Here is a 22,285-nt window from a genome sequence, read left to right on the forward strand (position 1 = left end):
GCTGTTGGCGCAGAGCTTGCTTCAGATAATCTGTCCTCTCTCTGCCCCTCCCTGCACCCCCCTTCAAAAATAAACATTTTTTTTAATGTTGAATTTCATTAGATGTATTTTACCACAATTTTTTAAAAGTGAAGAAGAAATAAAGACCTTTTCAGACATAGAAAGGCTGCAAGAACACAGGCTAACCTGCACAACAAAGTCCTTCACACAAAAGGAAAATGATACCATGTGAGAATCTGGGTCTGCACAAAGAAAAAAAATACAAAAATATTAACTACATGGGTAAATACAAAAGACATGTTTAAGTCTTTAAAAGATAATTGACTTAAAAAAAATTTTTAATGTTTATTTTTGAGAGAGAACGAGTGAGCACACACGAGCATGAGTCGAGGAGGGGCAGGGAGAGAGGGAGACACAGAATCCAAAGCAGGCTCCAAGCTGTCAGCACGGAGCCCGATGCGGGGCTTGAACTCACGAACCAGGAGATCATGACCTGAACCAAAGTTGGACGCTCAATCGACTGAGCCACCCAGGTGCCCCTAATAGATAATTGAGTACTTAAACAAAACAACAAGGTATTGGGGATTTATGATGAATAAATAAATGGAGGGGAGGAGCACCTAGGTGGCTCAGTTGGTTAAGCATCTGACTCTTGATTTTGCCTCAGGTCACGATCTCCCAGTTTGAACCCTACGTTGGTCTCCTCACTGACACTGTAGAGCCTGCTTGGGATTCTCTCTCTCTCACTCTCTGCCCCTCCCCCCCACCAAAATAAATAAATTAAAAAATAAATATATGACAATGGCACAAAGGCTAGGAGGAAATAAATTAAATGTTATTGTAATACCAATCATGAAGTAGCACAATATTACTTAAAGGTAAACTGCGATACTGTGATAAATCAGAGGTGTATGTACTATAAACCCTAAAACAACTACTTAAATAATACAATAAAGTTAAAACTAATAGGCCAACAAAAGAGATAAATGGAATCATAAGAAGTATTAAAAGAAAGCAAAAAAAAGAGAAAAAAGGCACATAGAACACAAAAGATAAATAGCAAAAAGATTTATTTAAACTCAACTATCAGGGCATCCGGCTGGCTCAGTCGGTAGCATGTGACTCTTAATCTCAGGGTCTTGAGTTCAAGCCACATTGGGTGTGGAGACCAGTTAAAAGAAAAAAAAGTATTCTAAACCCAACCATATCAATAATTACATTAAATGTAAATGGTTGACACACCCAAATTAAAAGACAAACTCCTCAGACTGGCTCAAAAACAAAAACCCCAACTATATGCTGCCTCTGAGAAACCCACTTTAAATATGTAAACAAAAATAGGATAAAAGTAAAAGGATGGAAAAAGATATACTATGCCAACACAAATCAGCAGAAAGCTGAAGAATGTTAATATTGCTATCTTAATATCAAAGTGTATCTCAGAGCAAATATTACAAAGAAGGTCATTTCATAGTAATAAAAAAGCCAAACAAGAACATAACTATCTTAGGCATTTATACATCTAATAACAAGGCTTCAAAAGAATGAAGCAATTACAGAATCATAAGGAAAAATAATCTTCAATTACAATACAGATTTCAAAAAGAACTATCCCCCATCCCCCAATAATTAAGAGAACAAGCAAACAGAATATCAGTAATATAAAAGCTTGAACAACACTACCAACCAATTTGACCTACCTGTCATTTATATAATATTCCATCTAACCAAAATACAATGCACATTCTTTTCAAGTACATACAGGACATTTATGGCCTGGAGAATATTCTAAGGATAAAACAAACCTCAATAAATTTGAAGAGATTCAGTTCATACAAATTATGTTCTCTGACCACTAGAAAATTAGTAATCAATAACAAATCTGGGGGCAGCTGGCTGGCTCAGTCATAAGAGCATGTGATTCTTGATCCCAGGGTTGTGAGTTCAAGCCCCACATTGGATGTAAAGATTAAACTTAAAAAAAACAAAAACAAGGGTGGGAGGGAGGGGAAGGTGGGTGATGGGTATTGAGGAGGGCACCTTTTGGGATGAGCATTGGGTGTTGTATGGAAACCAATGTGACAATAAATTTAATATTAAAAAATAATAAGGTAAACATATAATTACCACTATGAATTAAAACACTCAATTTTGACATCTTGAAAAAAAAAATCTAGAGTGCCTGGGTGGCTCAGTCAGTTAAGTGTCCAACTTTTTTTTTAATTTTTAAATTTACAAACAAGTTAGTTAGCATATAGCACAATAATGATTTCAAGAGTAAAATCCAATGATTCATCCCCTACATATAACACCCAGTGCTTATCCCGAGTCTCCTCCTTAACGCCCCTTGCCCACTTAGCCCATCCCCCCACCCATAACCCCTCCAGCAACCCTCAGTTTGTTCTCTATATTTAAGAGTCTCTTGTGTCTTGTTCCCCTCCCTGTTTTTTATTATTTTTGCTTCTCTTATGTTCATCTGTTTTGAATCTTTAAAAAATTATTTAATGTTTATTTTTGAGAGAGAGTGTGTAAGTGAGGGAGGGGCAGAGAGAGAGGGAGACACAGAATCCGAAGCAGGCTGCAGGCTCAAAGCTAGCAGCAAAGAGCCTGACAAACTCAAACTCACAAACCAGTGAGATCATGACCTGAGCCGAAGTTGGCCACTGAACCAACTGAGCCACCCAGGCACCCCATGTTTTGAATCTGAAATTCCACATGAGTGAAATCATATATTGTCTTTCTCTAATTTCACTTAGCATAATACACTCTAGTTCCATCTATGTTGTTGCAGATGGCAAGATTTCACTCTTTTTGGTTGCCAAGTAATACTCGTGTGTGCGTGTGTGTGCATGCGTGTGTACCACATCTTCTTTATCCATTCATCTGTCGATGGACATTTGGACTCTTTCCATACTTTGGCTATTGTCGACAGCACTACTATAAATATTAGGGAGCACGTGCCCTTTTGAAACAGCACACCTGTATGGATAAGTACCTAGTAGTGCAATTGCTGGGTTGTAGGCTAGATCAATTTTTAATTTTTTGAGAAAACTCCATACTGTTTTCCAGAGTGGCTGCACCACTTTGCATTCCCACCAGCAGTGCAAAAGAGATCCTCTTTCTCTGCATTCTCACCAACATCTGTCATTGCCTATGTTGTTCATTTTAGCCATTCTGACAGGTAAAGTGGTATCTCATTGTGGTTTCTATTTGTATTTCCCTGATGATGAATGAATGATGTTGAGCATTTTTTCATGTGTCTGTTAGCCATCTGGATGTTTTCTTTGGAGAATTGTCCATTCATGTCTTTTGCCCATTTCTTCACTGGATTATTTGTTTTTTGGGTGTTGAGTTTGATAAGTTCTTTACAGATTTTGGATACTAACCCTTTACCTGATATGTCGTTTGCAAATATCTTCTCTCATTCTGTTGGTTGCCTTTTCGTTTTGCTGTTTCCTTCACTGTGCGGAAGCTTTTTATGTTGATGAGGTCCCAGCAGTTCATTTTTGCTTTTGTTTCCCTTGCCTCTGGAGACGTGTTGAGTAAGAAGTTGCTGTGGCTGAGGTCAAAGAGGTTTTTGCCTGCCTTCTCCTCTAGGATTTTGATGGCTTCCTGTCTTACATTTAGGTCTTTCATCCATTTTATTTTTGTGTATGGTTTAAGACAGTGGTCCAGGTTCATTTTTCTGCATGTCACTGTCCAGTTTTCCAACACCATTTGCTGAAGAGACTGTCTTTATTCCATTGGATATTCTTTCCTGCTTTGTCAAAGTTTAGTTGGCCGTAAGTGTCTAACTCTTGATTTCAGCTCATGATATCAGGGTTTGTGAGTTTGAGCCCCAAGCCCCACATCAGGCTCCATGCTCACAGTGCAGAGCCTGCTTCGGATTCTCTCTCTGCCCCTCACCCAATCGTGTGTGTTTACACTCTCTCTCTCAAAATAAATAAAATTTTAAAAAATCTGGAAAATATCCAAATAGTATAAACTAATAGCCCAGAGGATAAAGAAATCAATGTATTCTGAACTGGATGAAAACAAAAAGACACCAAAGTATATGAAATGCAGGTAAAGCAGTTCTTAGGGAAATTTATAGCACCAAACACTTATATTACAAAAAAAGAAAGGTCTCAAATGAATGATCTCAGCTTTGACCTTAAACTAAACAAGAAAGAAGCTCCAAGTAAGCAGAAGAAAGCAAATAAAGATCAGAATCGAAGAAAAAACAAAAGATCAGAATGGAAAACAATGAAACGGAAACAGAAAACCAGTAAAGAGAATCAACGGAACCCAAGTTGATTTTTTGAGATCAATATAACTGATAAATCTCTAACCCAGGGTTGCCATGCTATGGCTCATAATCCAGCTGCTTGTTTTTGTAAATAAAGTCTCACTGGAAGCCTCACCCATAGAGCTGTGTTTACTCTCTAACAGCATTGCTGAGTAACTGCAATTCGGACTATATGGCCTAAATATTGACTATTTGGCCTTTTAAGAAAGAAAAAGTTTGAGGATCTCTGCTCTAGCCAAACAGATCGGGAAAAGAGAAAACAAATGATCAACATCAAAAAATGAGAGAAGTGACATCACTACAGATTTTACAGATATTTTCAAATAAGGTTATATTATGAACACCTTTATGCCAATAAATTAACTTACTGAAATGGACAAATTCTTTGAAAGACAATACCAAAGTTCACTCAAGAAGAAACAGAAAACCTGAATAGCTATATCTGTTAAAACTGATAAACTGTATCATACTTATTTACGGTTTTTAAGAAATTGGTCTATTTCTCACAGTCCCTTTTTAAGGGCTCATCTGATTAGGTCAGGCCCACTCAAAATGATCCTTTATTCATTCAGAGCCAACTGATTTGAGGCTTTATTTACACCTTCATGGTTTTGTCATACTATATCAATCATAGTCACAGTCCTGCCAACACCCAAGGGTAAGGAATTACATGTACACCATGTAAATGAACATTACATATATACCATGTACACCAGGAATTCTTCAGGGCCAACTTAAAATTCTGCTTATCACAAATAAGGAAACAAATTTATTCACTGAAACATTTTTAATAATAAGATTTTGAAAACAACCTAAGCAACATACATAGAATAAAACACAGTACATCCACACAATGAAGCGATTTTTTAAATTGAGCCATAACTGACATATATACAAAGAGGTAATCTTGAGAATATGTTATTAAGTGAAAAAATCAAAGTTCAAGAGTATAATATGCTACCTCTGGTGTAAGAGAAAAAAAAGAAGAACATACACATGTGTTTGGTTATTTTGGCAAAAAGAAACAAGAAGACAGTTTAGGGGGAGAAAAGTGAATAAAACAGAAACTAGTAAGATTGGTTGCCCACAGACAGTGAGTGAGTAGAAACAAGGTGAAAGCCTGGAGATGTTGAATGGGAGTAGAAGGTATGAGTGTTTGTGACTTTTTTTTTTTTTTTTTTTAATTTGAGAGAGAAAGAGAGAACACGAGAAGGAGATGGGCAGCCGGGGGGGGGGGGGGGAAAGAGAATTTTTTTCTATTTTTTTTAATGTTTATTTTTTTAGAAAGGGAGAGAGTGCACGTGCAAGCACTTACAAGCCAGGGAGGGACAGAGAGAGAGAGGGAGACACAGAATCCGAAGGAGGCTCCAGGCTCTGAGATGTCAGCACAGAGCCTGATGCGGGACTCAAACTCACAAACCATGAGATCGTGACCTGAGCCAAAGTTGGACACTTAACCGACGGAGTTACTCAGGTACCACCCACCCCCTCCAGGGGGATTTTCAATCATGCCAGAAATGGTACAAGTCTCTCAGTCTTTCCAGCTTCTTTCACCTGACACAAGAAGGTCTCTGAGCTAATGGGACTGATTTTAACTGACATATAATATACAAAAAAATCCCTATAGTTATATATTCTTTTTTCTAATCTAGCTTGTTTCTCTCAGAATAGCTCAGACCTGGATTTGAGTCCTAGCACTGCTGTGAATTATCTGCATAGCCTTATGCAGGTCACTCCTTTTTACCTATGAAAAGGGACAATTTTTCCCTCTTTCCCCACCCCCACTAGGTTGTGAGGGGAAAAACAAAGGAGCTCAAAATGACCTGAGGTCCTATGCAAACTGTGAGGTGCTGAAGGGTAATGAATAATTCTACTAAGACTCAACCGCTATGAGAAAAGAGGCTTTTAAGGAATCTGCCTTTCTCGATTCAGTTGGAGGCAACTCCGCCCCCATGCCAAATCACAACCAGAGCTTCAGAAACTGCCAGTTTCTTTGAAATCCAATAGAAAACTATATAATGAATGTCTGGCACTGAGAAGCAGCTTATGCTAGAACTGCTAGGGCTCCAAGAAGCACAGAGAAAGCCTAGTCCTGCTCACCTTTCCCCATACTCAGGGCCGACTCTCGCCTACTCTGTCTTCCCTCAGGTCTCTACAGAGGGCAAAGGAGAAGGAACCACAAGACTCCACTGAACTCCAAGTACAAACTTTATTTCTATTACAAGGATGTTAATAATAGTAGTAGTAGTGGTGGTAGTAGTAAAATAAAAAGAGGGGAGGAGGCTCTGATACTTGGTTTTCAGAGCAAGCCACGGAGCTTAGGCCTCAGGCCTGATCCCGGCAGAGCCCAGCATGGCCCTGGTGGCAAGAGGGAGCCCCCAGCCTTCTCCAGCCGAAGGCAGTAAAGAAAAAGGAGCCGTGCTCCCCACCAGAAACAGAAGGCAGTTGTGCCAAATGCCGAAGAAGCAGATTAAAACAAAGCCTCTAGTGCGCTCACCTCTAGCTCAACTCATCTCCAAAAGCCTTGTTCCTAACATATTGCAACTGGCCTGAACACTCTACCAAGTGCCTCCATACATACCAGAGGCCCAAATTCTGGAGTGTGGAGGGCCAGTACACAGGAGAGGTTACCTAAAAGTTCCCAGATCGAGGCCCCAGCAGGGAAGAGAATCACTCCACTGGTGAGTACCAGGTTTCCAGAACCTTTTCTCTCCTCTTTCCACCAGGACCATACAGCACCAAGAAGCAGTGGTAATAGTATGTCAAAAGATGGAGCCCTGGTGGGCTGAGAGGCCATACGGTGTATTTCTGTGAGGCCAAAAGGCAGGCAGCAGCTAAAGCTGAAACATTTCTCAACAGCCTCCCTGCTAACCCTCCCCCAAACCTTCAAACTCCCACAGCACAATCTCAAAAGACACAAAATGGCCATAACCTAGAAAAAGTTAAAATCTGTAAAATCTCCCCTGCCCATAGAGCCCAAGAGGTGGGGCCTGAACGGCGGCAAGTGCTGCTGTGCAGAGAAGATGGAACCAACGTGCAGGTTCTTTGCCGACGCCATTACTCCTCCTCTTCTTCCTCCTCTGCATCCCCAGCTCCCTGCTGCTTGGGGGTTTTTGCCTGAACAACAGAACACAAAGTAGAAAGCAGGAAGTGAAAAAGCAGTCCTCCTCCTTTAGAGCCCTGGAGATGTCAAACTTCTATGGAAACCTCCTCATCCAAAGCCAAAAGAACAGCCCTTTGGCCACGAATGCCTGACCGCTCACCTCTGACTTCAAGAACCACACCAGTTCCACCCATTTCTGAGTCCTAGCTAAGCATCAAGGGCTGGATCCCCAATTACCTTTGCAGTTCTGTTGCGGTAGTTGGCGGCTGTGGAGGTGACCCGCGAGTTCCTGCCACCCTCACTCCTACCACTGAAAGAGAAGGGATTGGAAACTAGTACCTGAGAGGTTGCTGAATAAGTCAGAAAACTCGGGAGAGAACAAAAACAGCTGGAACCAGACAAAAGCAGCTTTCTGCCAGCAGACCAAACAAATGAACAACGGAAAACCCACCAATAGCAAAAGAACATGTTGGAATCAGGTCACAATACACACAAAAGTCCACACACTCCCGCTATGTTCTCCCGAGCTATTCCCAAGCTCCACTCCTGGGCTACTGATTCTTACCTTGCTCCGTATCTCCCGGAAGGCCCACGGGGGAAGGAGGGTACGAGGTTTTCTGGGTAGAGATTTCGCACCGGGTGAATCACTGGAGCATGTCCAGTGGCCATGGCCGAGTTATGGCTGTTTCGATTCCGCCCCCGGCTGTCTTGGCTGTCTAAGTTGTTGAGCTTCAGTATGCGAGGAGGACTGGGCTGGCACCCAGGTCTGGGGCTTGATGTGGATGTTGACAGTCGGTTACAGGTAGCTGTCATATTGTTAATGGGTCTGCTGGGGGGAAGAGGGTAGGTGGGCCCTTTAGCCATTTCCTGCTTGATATCATCCATGTAACCAGAAGACAGATCTCCTGAGAAGGAAAAAAAGCACCAGTTTTAGGGAAAAGCCTACTCTTGCTATTAGTGCTGGATTTGGGGCAGGAGTAATAGAATTCTGGGTAGAAGAGAACTGCCTTAGCCCTAAAGACTGCTGAAACCCACATCTTCAGGACAGGTTTGGGTCCTGACTTATTTTGTCCACACTTATTACCTGGGTCCTCAAACACAGTCTTCCTGAGTATTCAACAATGGTGTGCCAGCAAACCTCGAAAAATAATTTGTAATTGGCTTTGTAATGGTTAGGTTTAAAAAACTGGGGCGCCTGGGTGGCGCAGTCGGTTGAGCGTCCGACTTCGGCCAGGTCACGATCTCGCGGTCCGTGAGTTCGAGCCCCGCGTCGGGCTCTGGGCTGATGGCTCGGAGCCTGGAGCCTGTTTCCGATTCTGTGTCTCCCTCTCTCTCTGCCCCTCCCCCGTTCATGCTCTGTCTCTCTGTCCCAAAAATAAAAAAAAAAAAAAAAAAAAAAAAAGTTGAAAAAAAAAAAAAGAAAAAAAATAAAAAACAGCTTACTTGCCTAGTCATGCGGATTTTTTGGGGTTTTTTTAATGTCTATTTTTGAGAGTGTGCATGTGCTCTAATGGGGGAGGGGTAGAGAAAGACAGAGACAGAGGATCAGAAGCAGGTTCTGCGCTGACAGTAGAGCCTGAAGCAGGGCTTGAACTCACAAGCCATGAGATCATGACCTGAGCCAAAGTTGGACACTTAACCGACAGCCATCCAAGGACCCCCAGACACGCGGTTCTTAAATAATATTATTACTAATGAACTTGAGTACCCTAAACTAGAAACAGGGACCCGGTGCAGACACAGTAAGATCTGAAAATTATTTCCAAATTATCAACTGCACAGATAGAAGACCTACAGCTGAATAAGCACTGATGAGCCTTTCTCATGGCTGTCCCCAAAGCCATTACCCTATAATACACTTGAGACAGCTCAGTCTAACATGGGACTGCAACTAGCCTCAAGAGAGACCCCAGTGAGATCCTACTGTGCTTGGGAATTCAGAATTCAGGTAACCCCCATGTTAGAGTAGCAGATGACAAGTGGTAAGCAGGCCTGAGCCAGCAGCAGACCTGTGGCCTTGGCTCAGCCCTGGCTAATACCCTGGTGTCTGACACGCCTCTTGGGCAGCTCTGGTGAAGTCTCTGGATGCTGGAAATCCTGTCTAGGAATCCCCTCCGTCACATGGTTGTTTGCTGTGGCTGGACGTTGGTCACACTGGTCCTGACAAGAAAAAACAGAATTTGTACTTCAGAATTGGGTTAGCCCTAAGAGAGGGAACAACAGGAGGAAAGGAAAGGAATGGCAGGTTGGGCAAACACACCTTATGGGGGGAGGGAGGAGACAGATACAACTTCGACAACCACCGTGAAAAAGGGCCCAGGACTAAGAGGAAACACATCTGGAATGGCTCAGTCATTCCCATTAGCACCTAAGGCACTAAGAGAAGCACTCTGATTTCTACTAGGATAAGGGAAGGGTTGATCTCAGGAACCCAGAAAAGCACATCAATACTTTGATCAAAGAGGATCTACACGGTTACTTCTTTCATAGTATCTCCTTGGAGACCACAAGCAGTTACTTATGTACTGCTTGATCTAAAAGCAGATGCTTTCTTATAGAAACGTGTCATGTTCTAGCAACAGCCATATCAGACCAACTACATAAATGACGCTGAACACAGCCCCAGGAGTAGCTTCTCATAACCAACAAGACTAGACAGAGAATATATTTTTTACCAACAGGCTGGAATCCTAGACTGCAAAGCTGAAAAAGCACTTTATTTATTTTCAAATGTTTGTTTATTTTTGAGAGAGAGAGAGAGAGAAAAGAGACAGAGCACAAGTGGGGAAGGGGCAGAGAGAGAGGGAGACGCAGAATCTGAAACAGGTTCCGGGCTCTGAACTGTCAGCACAGAGCCCGTCGCGGGGCTCGAACTCACAAACCGCAAGATCATGACCTGAGCCGATGTGGAACGCTTAACCAACTAAGCCACGTAGGAGAGCTCCTGAAAAATAACTTTAGACTGTCTAGTCTAATTCCCTCATTTACAGACATCCCCAGTGAAGGGACAGAACCTATCCAAGGTCAAACATAAAGGTAAAGCCAGAACCAGACCTTCAGGTCTCCTGGAATTAGAGACTCAAATGCCACCAAAAGGAAGAAACTGCCTTGTCAAAAATAAAATGTTGGTCAGTGATCTCAGGGAATCTCGCATCCAAATCTTGTTGGCAGGTCCAGGATGCTTGCTTAAATGGAGTCCTGGCTCCTAGGTCCTCAGCTAATGACATTATGGTTTTAGTTGACAGAGGTAGAGAATGTCTGAAAGCCTGAGGTAGTAGACCCCTTTGATAGCTCACAGAACAGGGCATGGCCAATAGCCAGGTCAGGTTTACATGCAACTTAAAAGCTAAAGAAGCATTCTCAGTTCTAAAAGTCTCAGGTTTACTCAGAGGATCTGCATGGAATGAAGTGGACAGGTCCTCTAGAGACTCTTACCTGGTGATGGAACAGCACCTCCTCCTCCAGCTGTACCCCACAGAATTCACACGGGATGATGACGCTATCCTCTACAGGGGGTGAATTGCTCAGGCCCATCAAAGAGTCTAACTGGTTACTTGCAGCCTGCTGCAAAAACTTTTGGAAGATGACATCAGGGTCCTCCACCTCGTTGGGGGGAGTGCTGCCCATACTGAGTGAAGGTAAGGCACAGGAAGGGTTACAGCTTGTCTGTCTCAAAAAACATAGATTAAAAAAAAGCAGAAGTTAAGGAAAACACTACATTCCTAAATCATTATCTAAAAGTCACAAAATGTTAATAATGCTTAATACTGGGGAGAGAGACTAAAAAGGGTGAGTTAGGGCAAACGCAGATGAAACACTCTACTTTTATTTTTAATATTTCTGCTGTTTTGTATTTTTTTTACTGTGTTCATGTTATTTTTTCTTTAGATATTTCATTTTTGGGGTTCCTGGCTGGCTCAGTCAGAATATCTGACTCTTGATCTTGGGATCAGCAGTTCAGGCCCTATGTTGGGTATAGAGATTAAATACATTTCAAAAAAAAAAAAAGATTTTATTTTTAAGTAATCTCTACACCCAACATGGGGCTTGAACTTATAAACCTGAGATCAACAGTCACCTCTCTACCAACTGAGCCAGCCAAGCACCCCAGTGATTATTCTTTTTATTTGGGGGGGGGGGGGGGGAGGCGGTTGTTTTTGATTATTCTTTTTAAGTTGAAAAGATTGAAGATTCTCCCCACAACCACAGAATAAGAGAGGCTGTTATCCCTATTAACGGGTTTTCTTATGCTGCTCCCAAGACAAAAACTGGATGTATTCAAATACTGTTACTATTCCACTTATGGAGGGGGCACATATGTTCCACCTAGAGCACAGGGATTACTTAATAGTTATGGAAATCCCAAATCAGAGACAGCAAGACTGTGGGAAGAAAAATGGTTCCCTCCACCAGGTAATCCTCAAACACAAAGGCTATTCTCTAACCATTCCTAAATGGCTCAAGAACTTTCAACCATTCAAAAAGAATATGACACCTTTCATATACCAGGTATTGAGAGATTCAGTAGCTAGGAAAACACAGAACCTCCTCAAAAAACTCAGCCTAGTGGTGCAGACCAACAGGGCATCAGGAGCCCATACCACAGGGTGACAGGCTAAAAGAAAAGCAGGCACAGCACTTTCAAAGAGTGGGACTTCTGACCTAGCCTTCAGAACTTAGGATAGTTTCCTGAAAGTCATGCGAGAACTAAGTCCATGAGCAAGGAGTCTGCACTGTTGAGTGTGTTGGGGAGACAGGATGGATGGCCACACACCTTGCAGGCAGAAAAAGTGCAAAAAAAACCCTTAACCCTTCCAGGGAACTGCAAGGACTTCAGTATGCCTCCAATACATCAAAATGTGGCATGAGATGAGACCAGCTTATAAGATGGTCAGTAGAGACGTACACTAGTGACCACAGAATGGGAGGAGCAAGCGGGCCTGCTGGAATGAACATTACTTTTTCCAAGAGGGAACAAGGCAGAGTTTTCAAATCTGTAGGTCAGTCATGCCACGTTAAGAAATACAGTTGCCGGGGCGCCTGGGTGGCGCAGTCGGTTAAGCGTCCGACTTCAGCCAGGTCACGATCTCGCGGTCCGTGAGTTCGAGCCCCGCGTCAGGCTCTGGGCTGATGGCTCGGAGCCTGGAGCCTGTTTCCGATTCTGTGTCTCCCTCTCTCTCTGCCCCTCCCCCGTTCATGCTCTGTCTCTCTCTGTCCCAAAAATAAAAAAAAAAAAAAACAAAAAAAACGTTGAAAAAAGAAATACAGTTGCCACTTCTGCCACAGGTGCATTAAAATAGTTTGCTCAAGATCTCATGTGGTCTCCAACACCAACGATGACCTGCACATATTCCTCAAGTAATTCTCAACACACCTGATGGTCAATCAGCAGTTCCTCTGGGTAGAGCTCCTCACAGAATTCACAAGGCAACATGGTCCGGTCAGCCGTACCTAGGTATCAGGCCATACAGTCAGACTCAATGAACAAAAACAAACTCAATTCAACCTCTTATCTCCCTTGTGAAGTTTTGTATAAAAGTCCAACTTCCTTTGACATTTCTTATATATAGCAATTTGTGGGGCTATAAATCCTCAAAGGGAAACCATCTAAGAGACAGGCGCTAGGCAAAAAAAACTTCCACTATGAAAAAAGAGATTGCTTTGTCACCATTTCCTGAGTAGGAATAAAGTGATTACTTACCCACTACTCTAATTAAGGAAGAATTCAAATGTGTACTAACTCTAGGCACTAATCTAAAGGCTTCTGTGCAGTATTTCTGTCCCCCAAGAAAACTTATGGAGATCCTACATTACTCTCATTTTACAGATCAGTAAGTTGAGGCCTGCTTATGACTGAAAGACAAATATCCTGAAAAACTCTCCCAGGGGCACCTGGGTGGCTCAGTCAGTTAACCATCGGACTTCGGCTCAGGTCATGATCTCACCATTCATGAGTTTGAGTCCCAACTTGGGCTCTGTGCTGACAGACAGCTCAAAGTCTGGAACCTACTTCACTTTAGATTCTGTGTCTCCCTCTCTCTCTGCCCCTCCCCCACTCTCATGCATTCAAGCGCACACGCTCTCTTTCTCTCTCTCAAGAATAAAATGAAAACAAACAAGCAAAACTCTCCCACTACAAAATACAAAAAAAAAAAAAAAAAAAACCTCAATAAAAGTAACTTAAGAGGGCAAATAAATAAGAGGTTTAAGCCCAGGATTCCCCAAACACAACAGCTTTGGCAAAACTGCTGAACTGGAGGGTGAACAATGAGAGGATGACCTAGGTCTTCACTCTGGGTAGGAGAAAGAAGTCTCCACCAAGAAACAGTAACTAAGTTTGGCCTTTACATGGGTTTGAGTCTAGAATCTACACTTCTGGTTTTATATAAATTCATGTTTATAATTCTTAAAAACCCAAGCCAACCTAAAATTCAATTTAAAATGATCTCAGTCAGTAGTATCGCTAGGCACCTGCCAGAAACATATATAAATACTCTTAGAAGAACACGGCAGAAAAACTGTTAAAACACATGTGCACACATGCAGGAGGCAGCAAGCCACCATGACAGCAGAAACAACAAATAGCAAAAAAAAAAAAAAAAAAAAAAAAAGACTTCAGATATATTTTCAGACACTATAGAAAAATAAGTATATTTAAAAATGTTTAAAGCTATGTTTAAAATGGAATTAGGACTATCCCAGATATAAGAGATTATTTAAAATACAAGACACAGTGAAGAAAAAAGAACCAAATGGAACTCAAATAGAATAAATGAAAACTATATAATCACTGAAGTGAAAACCTCAATGGACATATTGAACAACAGATTAGAAAGCAGACAGTTAAGAAGTTGCCCAGAATGCCCCACAGAGGACAAAGAAACAGAAAATGTAAGAAACAGGGAGGACAGAGCAAAAACTAACACATCTAAACAGAATTCAAGAGAAGACTACAAACAGGGTGCCCGGCTGGCTCAGTTGGTAGAGCATGCAACTCTTGATTTTGGGGTCATGAGTACAAGCCCCACACTGGGCATAAAGCTTACTTTAAAAAAGAAAGAAAAAAGAAAATGAAGAGACTACAAAGAATGGACGACAAGCAATAGTCAACAAAGTAACAGATAACAATTTTCCATATAGATGAAAAATACAAATCAGGAAAGCTAGCAAAACCCTAGAGATGTAAAGCCAGAGAAACTGCATAACCTAAAAGCCAAAAAGATCTTAAAATCAGCCAGACAGAAAAGAAAGTTACAGAAATTTTAAAAAAGTTTTTGAAATTTAAAAAAAAAGGAAAGCTTATAGAAATAACACTAATAGATGACTTCTCTATAGCCAACAACAGAAGCCAAGAAATAGAATATCTTCCAAGAATGAAGACAAAATAATTGGCAAGCTAGAATTGTTATTACCAGAGAAACTATCACATAAAAAAAAATAAAGATATTTTCAGACAAACAGAAATACAGAATTTGCAATCAACAGACACTTCCAATAGAATTTCCAAAGAATATACCTTAGGAAGAAATTTATCCTAGAAGGAAGTTCTGAGAAACATGCAAGAATGGGTGAGCAAAAAAAAAAAAAGTAAACATGTAATAAGTACAAATAAATATAATGAGTATATAAAACAAGAAATGCCTACATCATGGTGTCAAAAAGAAAATAAAAGAGAACACTAACACATGGGTTTTTGGGTTTTTTTTAATGTTTTTTGGGGGAGGGGCATACAGAATCTGAAGCAGGCTCCAGGCTGAGCTGTCTACACAGAGCCCAACATGGGGCTCGAACACACACTGCAAGCTCATTACCTGAGCAAAAGTCAGACGCTTAACTGATGGAGCCACCCAGGTGCCCCCACATCAGTAATTAAAAAAAAAAAAAAAAAAAAAAAAAATTTAACATTTATTTATTTTTGAGAGAGAGAGAGAGAGAGAGAGAGAGAGACAGAGTGCAAGCGGGGGAAGGACAGACAGAGAGGCAGATACAGAATCGGAAGCAGGCTCCAGGCTCTGAGCTGTCAGCACAGAGCCTGACACGGGGCTCAAACACATGCACTGTAAGATCATGACCTGAGCCGAAGTCAGACGCCTAACCTAAGCCACCCAGGCACCCCAGTAATTTTTAAGTCATAAATGGATAATCCTAATTCTGAGGGCACTGTATTAATCGGGAGAACTTTATCACTAAGATTCAGTCTTTGTTAAAATAAACATGTTGAAATTTCCAGGGCAACCATGACAAGAATAGCGACAGAGAACATAAATCCCATACGAGAGGAAAAATGGAATGAAACAAGCAAACAAAAGTCAATAAAACAATCTAATAAACAACCAAGAAAGGAGAAAATAAAGGAAACTACACTGAACCCAGTCTTCACTTGTGACTACTATGCTACTGCATCTTACTTTCTTCCATGCCATGAAAGTCAAGTCTGAACAGTTGACAAGGAGACTCACATTAAAAGACGCTGCTTAGGTGTGCCTGGGTGGCTCAGTCGGTTAAGCGTCCAGGTAAGTGTGCGACTCTTGGTTTTGGCTCAGGTCATGATCTCACAGTTCATGAGATGGAGCCCCAAGTCCAGCTCCACACTGATGGCACAGACCCTGCTTGGGATTCTCTGTCTGCCCCTACCATGCTCACGTGTGCACACGTGCACGCTCTTTCTCTCTCTCAAGATAAATAAAGTTAAAAAAAAGATACTGCTCAGAGTTTGGAAAAGGCTTTCTTTGGGGCTAGGGCATTTTCCTAAGGGAAGAAACAGCAACTATTAGGTAAAAAACAAATCAAACGTGGGGCCCTGGGTGGCTCAGTCGGTTAAGCGGCCGACTTCAACTCAGGTCACAATCTCGCGGTCCGTGAGTTCGAGCCCCGTGTCGGGCTCTGTGCTGACAGCTCAGAGCCTGGAGCCTGCTTTGGATTCTGTGTCTCCCTCTCTCTCTGCCTCTCCCCCACTTGTGCTCTCTCTCTCTCTCTCTCTCTTGAAAATGAATAAAATGTAAAAAAAAAAAAAAAAAAATCAAAGGTATCAGCATACCATAAAAGGTTGTTGAAATGAAAAGAATTCAAAGCTAAACATTACAACGGGAAGCCTTGTACTGCTCCCCAAAATGCAGGATGCCTCTCTAATGAAACCAGCTTTTAAACAATCTCATTATATTACACATTCACATCCTTTTATACACAAGGACTATAAGGTCACCTAATTACCTGCTGAAAGTGGTAACCTCGGGGGAGAACCAGGAGACTGTTTTCAGGGGGTAAAGACAAAACTTAAACTCCCTCTTACACTCTTTCACAACGTTCATTTTTTTAAATTATTTTTACCTTTCTTTTTTAACAGATTGGGATATAATTTACATATAATGCAATTCACCTATTTGATTTATACACAATCATTTTTATTACATATGCAAATTGTTTTAAAATATTTTCTACTCACGGGGATGGAAAGTATAACATAGGGAATATAGTTAATAACTTGTAATACACTTACTGTAGTAAACATTTCATAATGTATATAATTGTTGCATCACTAGGTTGTACACCTGAAACTAACTTAATGTCAACTATACTTCAATTGAAAAAACCTTCTATAATACAAAGAACATTTTCTTAAGGAAGAAAATACAGCCTAAAATAGTGTTTTTCCAATCTGTGGGGACATCACCCTCTAAGGAGCCAGACTCATCCCTTTATTCAATCTTTGAATTTACGTGAATTTACATGTTAACCAGTCACTATCTAGAGTAGATCATAAAAACAAAATATTTTACATATATTTACTATTAAAAAGAATTTTTTTAATGCTTTCTTATTTTTGAGAGAGAAAAAGTGTGAGCAGGGGAGGGTAGGCAGAAAGAGAGAGAGAGAGAGAGAGAGAGAGAGAGAGAAAGGGAGGGAGAGAGGGAAACACAGAATCCAAAGCAAGCTCCAAGCTCTGAGCTGTCCGCACAGAGCCCAACGTGGGGCTCGAACTCACGAACCATGAGATCATGGCCCCAGCCGAAGTCAGAGGCTCAACCGACTGAGCCACCCAGGCACCCCTATTTTTTAAATTAACTTATTAGAGGGGCGCCTGGGTGGCTCAGTCGGTTAAGCGGCCGACTTCGGCTCAGGTCATGATCTCGCACTCCGTGAGTTCGAGCCCCGCGTCGGGCTCTGTGCTGACAGCTCAGAGCCTGAAGCCTGTTTCAGATTCTGTGTCTCCCTCTCTCTGACCCTCCCCCGTTCATGCTCTGTCTCTCTCTGTCTCAAAAATAAATACACGTTAAAAAAAAAAAAAAAAAATTTTTTTTAAAAATAAATTAACTTATTAGAAACTACAAAAATTTTTTAAAAGGAAAAATACATCAACACCTATCCAAGTTTCTATTAACACTACCATTTACTTTCTTTAAGCAAGGCATACGACACTCTACCATTTACCTCTTTTAAACAGGACCAATTCCTATTTTATCCAAATCAACAAAATGTTAAGAATTATCCTACTATTGGGGCGCCTGGGTGGCGCAGTCGGTTAGGCGTCCGACTTCAGCCAGGTCACGATCTCGCGGTCCGTGAGTTCGAGCCCCGCGTCAGGCTCTGGGCTGATGGCTCGGAGCCTGGAGCCTGTTTCTGATTCTGTGTCTCCCTCTCTCTCTGCCCCTCCCCCGTTCATGCTCTGTCTCTCTCTGTCCCAAAAATAAATAAAAAAAAAAATGTTGAAAAAAAAAAAAAAATTTAAAAAAAGAATTATCCTACTATTCTTGGAGTCACTATTCATACAGTGGTATGAAGAAAACTCATAGCTGACAGCTGTGTAATTTTACGTCCCCAAAATCTCTTACAACTCAAGCGTTTTAAATATGTAGGACATGCAGGGGCGCCTGGGTGGCGCAGTCGGTTAAGCGTCCGACTTCAGCCAGGTCACGATCTCGCAGTCTGTGAGTTCGAGCCCCGCGTCAGGCTCTGGGCTGATGGCTCGGAGCCTGGAGCCTGTTTCCGATTCTGTGTCTCCCTCTCTCTCTGCCCCTCCCCCGTTCATGCTCTGTCTCTCTCTGTCCCAAAAATAAAAAATAAAAAAAAATAAAAAAAATAAAAAAAAACGTTAAATATGTAGGACATGCATCCCTCAAACATACTGTTCTCCAAACTAGAGACCCAAAGTGATGGTTTACTGAACACAATCCAACTTTTATTTTTATTTAAAAAATTGGGGGTGGGGGAGTGGGCGCCTGGGTGGCTCGGTCGGTTGAGCGTCCGACTTCAGCTCAGGTCATGATCTTGCAGTTTGTGAGTTCGAGCCCCGTATCGGGCTCTGTGCTGACAGCTCAGAGCCTGAAGCCTGCTTTGCATTCTGTGTCTCCCCCTCTCTCTGCCCCTTCCTTGCCCATGCTCAGTATCTCTCTCTCAATAAATAAATGTTAAAAAAAATTCTAAAAAAATAAATAAATAAAAGATCTGGGGGGGGGGATAAAAAATGTTTAAATAAATGTTTATTTTCTTGAGAGAGAGAGAGAGAGAGAGATATACAGAATACAAGAAGCAGGGGAGGGGCAGAGACAGAGGGAGACAAAGAATCCGAAGCAGGCTCCAGGCTGTGAGCTGTCAGCACAGAGCCCAACGTGGGGCTTGAACTCAAGGACTGTGAGATCATGACCTGAGCTGGTCAGATGCTTAACCAACTAAGCCACCCAGCTGCCCCTATTTTTATTTAAATGTTTATTTATTTTTTATTTTTGAGAGAGAGTGCAAGAGGGGGTGGGGCAGAGAGAAAGGGTGAGAGGGGATCGGAAGCCAGCTACATGCTGACAGCAGAGAACCTGATGTGGGGCTCAAACTAACGAAATGTGAGATCGTGACCTGAGCCGAAGTCAGATGCTCAATGGACTGAGCCACCCAGGTGCCCCCCAACTTTTGTTTTTAAAAGTTTAGTTTTATTTTTTTTTAGGAACCTCTACATCCAACATGGGGCTTGAACTCACAACCCAGAGATCAAGAATCGTAGGCTCTACCGACTGAACCAGCCAGGTGTCCCAGAATTTTTATTTTTATTTTAAAAGTTGTTTGTTTGTGTGTTTTGAGAGTGAGCAAGCATATGCGAGCAAGTAGGGGAGAGGGAGAGGGTGAAAGAGAATCTTAAGCAGGCTCTGTGCCCAGTGTGGAGCCCATCATGGGCTTGATCTCCACAAACTGTGAGATCATGACCTGATTCAAAATCAAGAGTCAGGCACTTAACCAACTGAGACACCCAGGCGCCCCCAGAATTGTTTTTAAATGCAGGCAGGGAGGAGAGCAAAGTTCTTTATAGAATCATAACTATTTAGAACAAAGGATAAAAACAAAATCACTATTGCACAATTGTCAGTTATACCTGATTCAAGCAAGAAACCTTAGTGAATACAAAAAACTACTAAATAAAAGATGGTGTAAATATCTCATTCCCCCACAATCTCAAAATAACAATCTGCATGTAGCTATTATAAAGATAAAAGCTATCCATATAATGAAGGTACCTGACAGACTTCATTTTAATGAATAATAGGATAAACTGACATCTTGAGAAGGACAGCATCACCAACATAGCAATTCTGCCAAAACTGTGTAACCTGAATCTAAACATGGGAAAACAATCAGACAAATCTAAATTAGGAAAGAAATATTCTGCAAAACAACTGCCCTGGACTCTTCAAAAGTACCAATGCACTGAAAGAAAGAAAGAAAAAAAAAAGACAGGTGGAGGGGGCTAAACTAAATTAACCTAAAAAGAACACAACGTATAATCCTGGATTTTGAAAACAAAAAAGCTCCAAAGAACATTATGTATAAGTCGGGAACCTCTGTTAAATTTCCTGAGAGTGGTATTTGTATTGTGTTTACATAGAATACCTTTGTTTTTAAGATACATGCTGAAGTATTTAGGGATAAAATGTTATGTCTGCAACTTATTCTCAAATGATTCAGGGGTAGAAATAAAAACATATAAAATAAATGGAAAACACTAAAACTGGCAAATATAAACAAGGGGTATATAGATAGGAACTGTACTATTCTGACAATTTCTACGAATAAAAAGTTGGGGAAAGCAAAACAAAAAAGGCAAATCTTATCTGATGGAAAACTTACAATTGTATATAAATTATATGGTGTTAGACAAAAAAAAAACCTGTAGAGACAGAGACTAGTGCAGAATAAACAAACCTACCCTTTATGTCATTCAGAGCATTGGGACCTTCAAGGGACTGGTCTGCACCACATACAGCCCTCCAGAAGTCCTGCTCAGCCATGCTGTGGGCCTGCCCTTCATTTTGCAGACTTAGGGCCAACATGAAGTCCAGGTTTGCACTATCTTCACCACCCTCTTTTGGGGGCTGCCGGGTTCTATTCCTTTCCTGCCTTTCTTGTTCTTCCACTGGATGGGAGAAAAAAAATAAAACAGTACTCAAAATACATTAGAGATGTTGCTACCCCTCAGCTCAAGTGCATGCCGAGCAACTATTCAAGGTTTACAGGCATCTATGCAGGAACAAAAGAGGCCTAGCCTTCCTGTTCTCATAGGACTCCAAATATTAAGTCTGCTGTGATAAAAGTCTCCACTATTATTTTGTTTTATTAATACCCAATACAATGGGTGTCCAGCTAGCTCAGTTGGTAGAGCATGAAACTCTTATTAATACCCAATATTATTGAACTATAATTATGAAACAAGCACCATGCTTAACATTTTATATATTCTCGCACTATAGCAGAATGGTTTGAAGCATGGCGTCAGATTGCCTGAATTCAGGTCCCAGCTCTGCCACTTACGTACCCTCAAAAGACTGTTTACGACAACTAAATCAGTTAATACATATAAAGCACTTTACAAATGCCTGAAGCACATCAGGTATACTCAGTAAATATTAGCTATTAACAGCACTGTCACTGTTATCATTATCATCAACCCTAGCTGTAATCCAACAGTAATCCAACAGCAAAGAGTTTCTACTGTTTCCCATCTATAGGAAAGTTATTCTTCTTAATGTTACCTAAATAAATAGAAACCTGATTGCAGTTTAATGTTTATTTTGAAGGAGAAAGAGCATGCATGCACGCAAGCAGGGAAGGGGCAAACAGAGAAGGAGAGAAAGAGCATCCCAAGCAGGCTCCACACTGCCAGCGCAAAGCTCAACATGGGGCTCAATCCCACGAACTGTGAGATCACCATGAGGCAAAATCAAGAGTTGGATGCCCAACTGACTGAGCGATTCAGGCGACCCAATCAGGTTTCTATAATTAAGATCTATCTGCCCCCAAAGCACTCTTCCCATTTGCCCTGAGATTCTGACACCATTCCAGTTTTCTAAGCCAAACACAACTCACACAGATTATTCTGAATTGGAAAATGGGCTGTCATGTTCCTTTGGTTGGTAGTCCTGCTATGGAAAAGGTCCAAGTCAAAGGCTCTCAGCGGTCTTCGGGGTAGCCTCATAGGTGGGTCCAGAGCCTCAATTTGTCTGAGGAGCTGGGATGCAATCCAGATTCCATCTTGACCCCAAGACTCATCATATGCATTAGGAGGCATGGCAACCTCATCTCTTTTTTCCTCTCCGTCTCTCCCACAAACTTCAGGATGAGTCTTCAGATCTTTCACCAGGACATTGCGCCCACAACTGCCACATAACTCCGTCCGGGCACCACAGTAATCTTCATGGTCCTTCAGTTTGAGAACAGAAAGTTCCAAATCACAGTGCTGGCAAAGGGCAAGCCGTAAAGGACACTCAGTTTCCTGCAACACAGGGTAATGAGGCAGTTAATATGCAGATCTAAGAGAGCCTATGTTTTAATCAGGGCAAGGAAAGCCAAAAATATATATTTACTTCAATATTCTCTTCCAGCCCTAGCTTTGCCTGCCATGCTTTTCTATGCATTTA

The 22,285-nt window shown here is 41.5% G+C and overlaps 1 protein-coding gene across 2 annotated transcripts in view; it reads right to left on the reverse strand.

The window, feature by feature from the left end:
• Window positions 1-1,053: 1,053 nt before the first annotated feature.
• TRAFD1 (TRAF-type zinc finger domain containing 1) overlaps window positions 1,054-22,285 on the reverse strand; it is a 29,598-nt gene continuing 8,366 nt past the window's right edge. For both annotated transcript variants that reach the window (XM_058691683.1, XM_058691684.1), the window contains exons 5-12: window positions 21,735-22,140; window positions 20,578-20,784; window positions 12,766-12,842; window positions 10,827-11,057; window positions 9,431-9,551; window positions 7,957-8,296; window positions 7,629-7,701; window positions 1,054-7,405 (exon numbers count right to left, since the gene is read on the reverse strand). In XM_058691683.1, coding sequence (XP_058547666.1) covers window positions 7,346-7,405; window positions 7,629-7,701; window positions 7,957-8,296; window positions 9,431-9,551; window positions 10,827-11,057; window positions 12,766-12,842; window positions 20,578-20,784; window positions 21,735-22,140 — 1,515 coding nt within the window. In that variant the 3' untranslated portion in view covers window positions 1,054-7,345. The remainder of the gene's footprint in view (window positions 7,406-7,628; window positions 7,702-7,956; window positions 8,297-9,430; window positions 9,552-10,826; window positions 11,058-12,765; window positions 12,843-20,577; window positions 20,785-21,734; window positions 22,141-22,285) is intronic.

Source organism: Neofelis nebulosa, chromosome 11 (assembly GCF_028018385.1).
Source record: "Neofelis nebulosa isolate mNeoNeb1 chromosome 11, mNeoNeb1.pri, whole genome shotgun sequence".
NCBI lineage: Eukaryota > Metazoa > Chordata > Mammalia > Carnivora > Felidae > Neofelis > Neofelis nebulosa.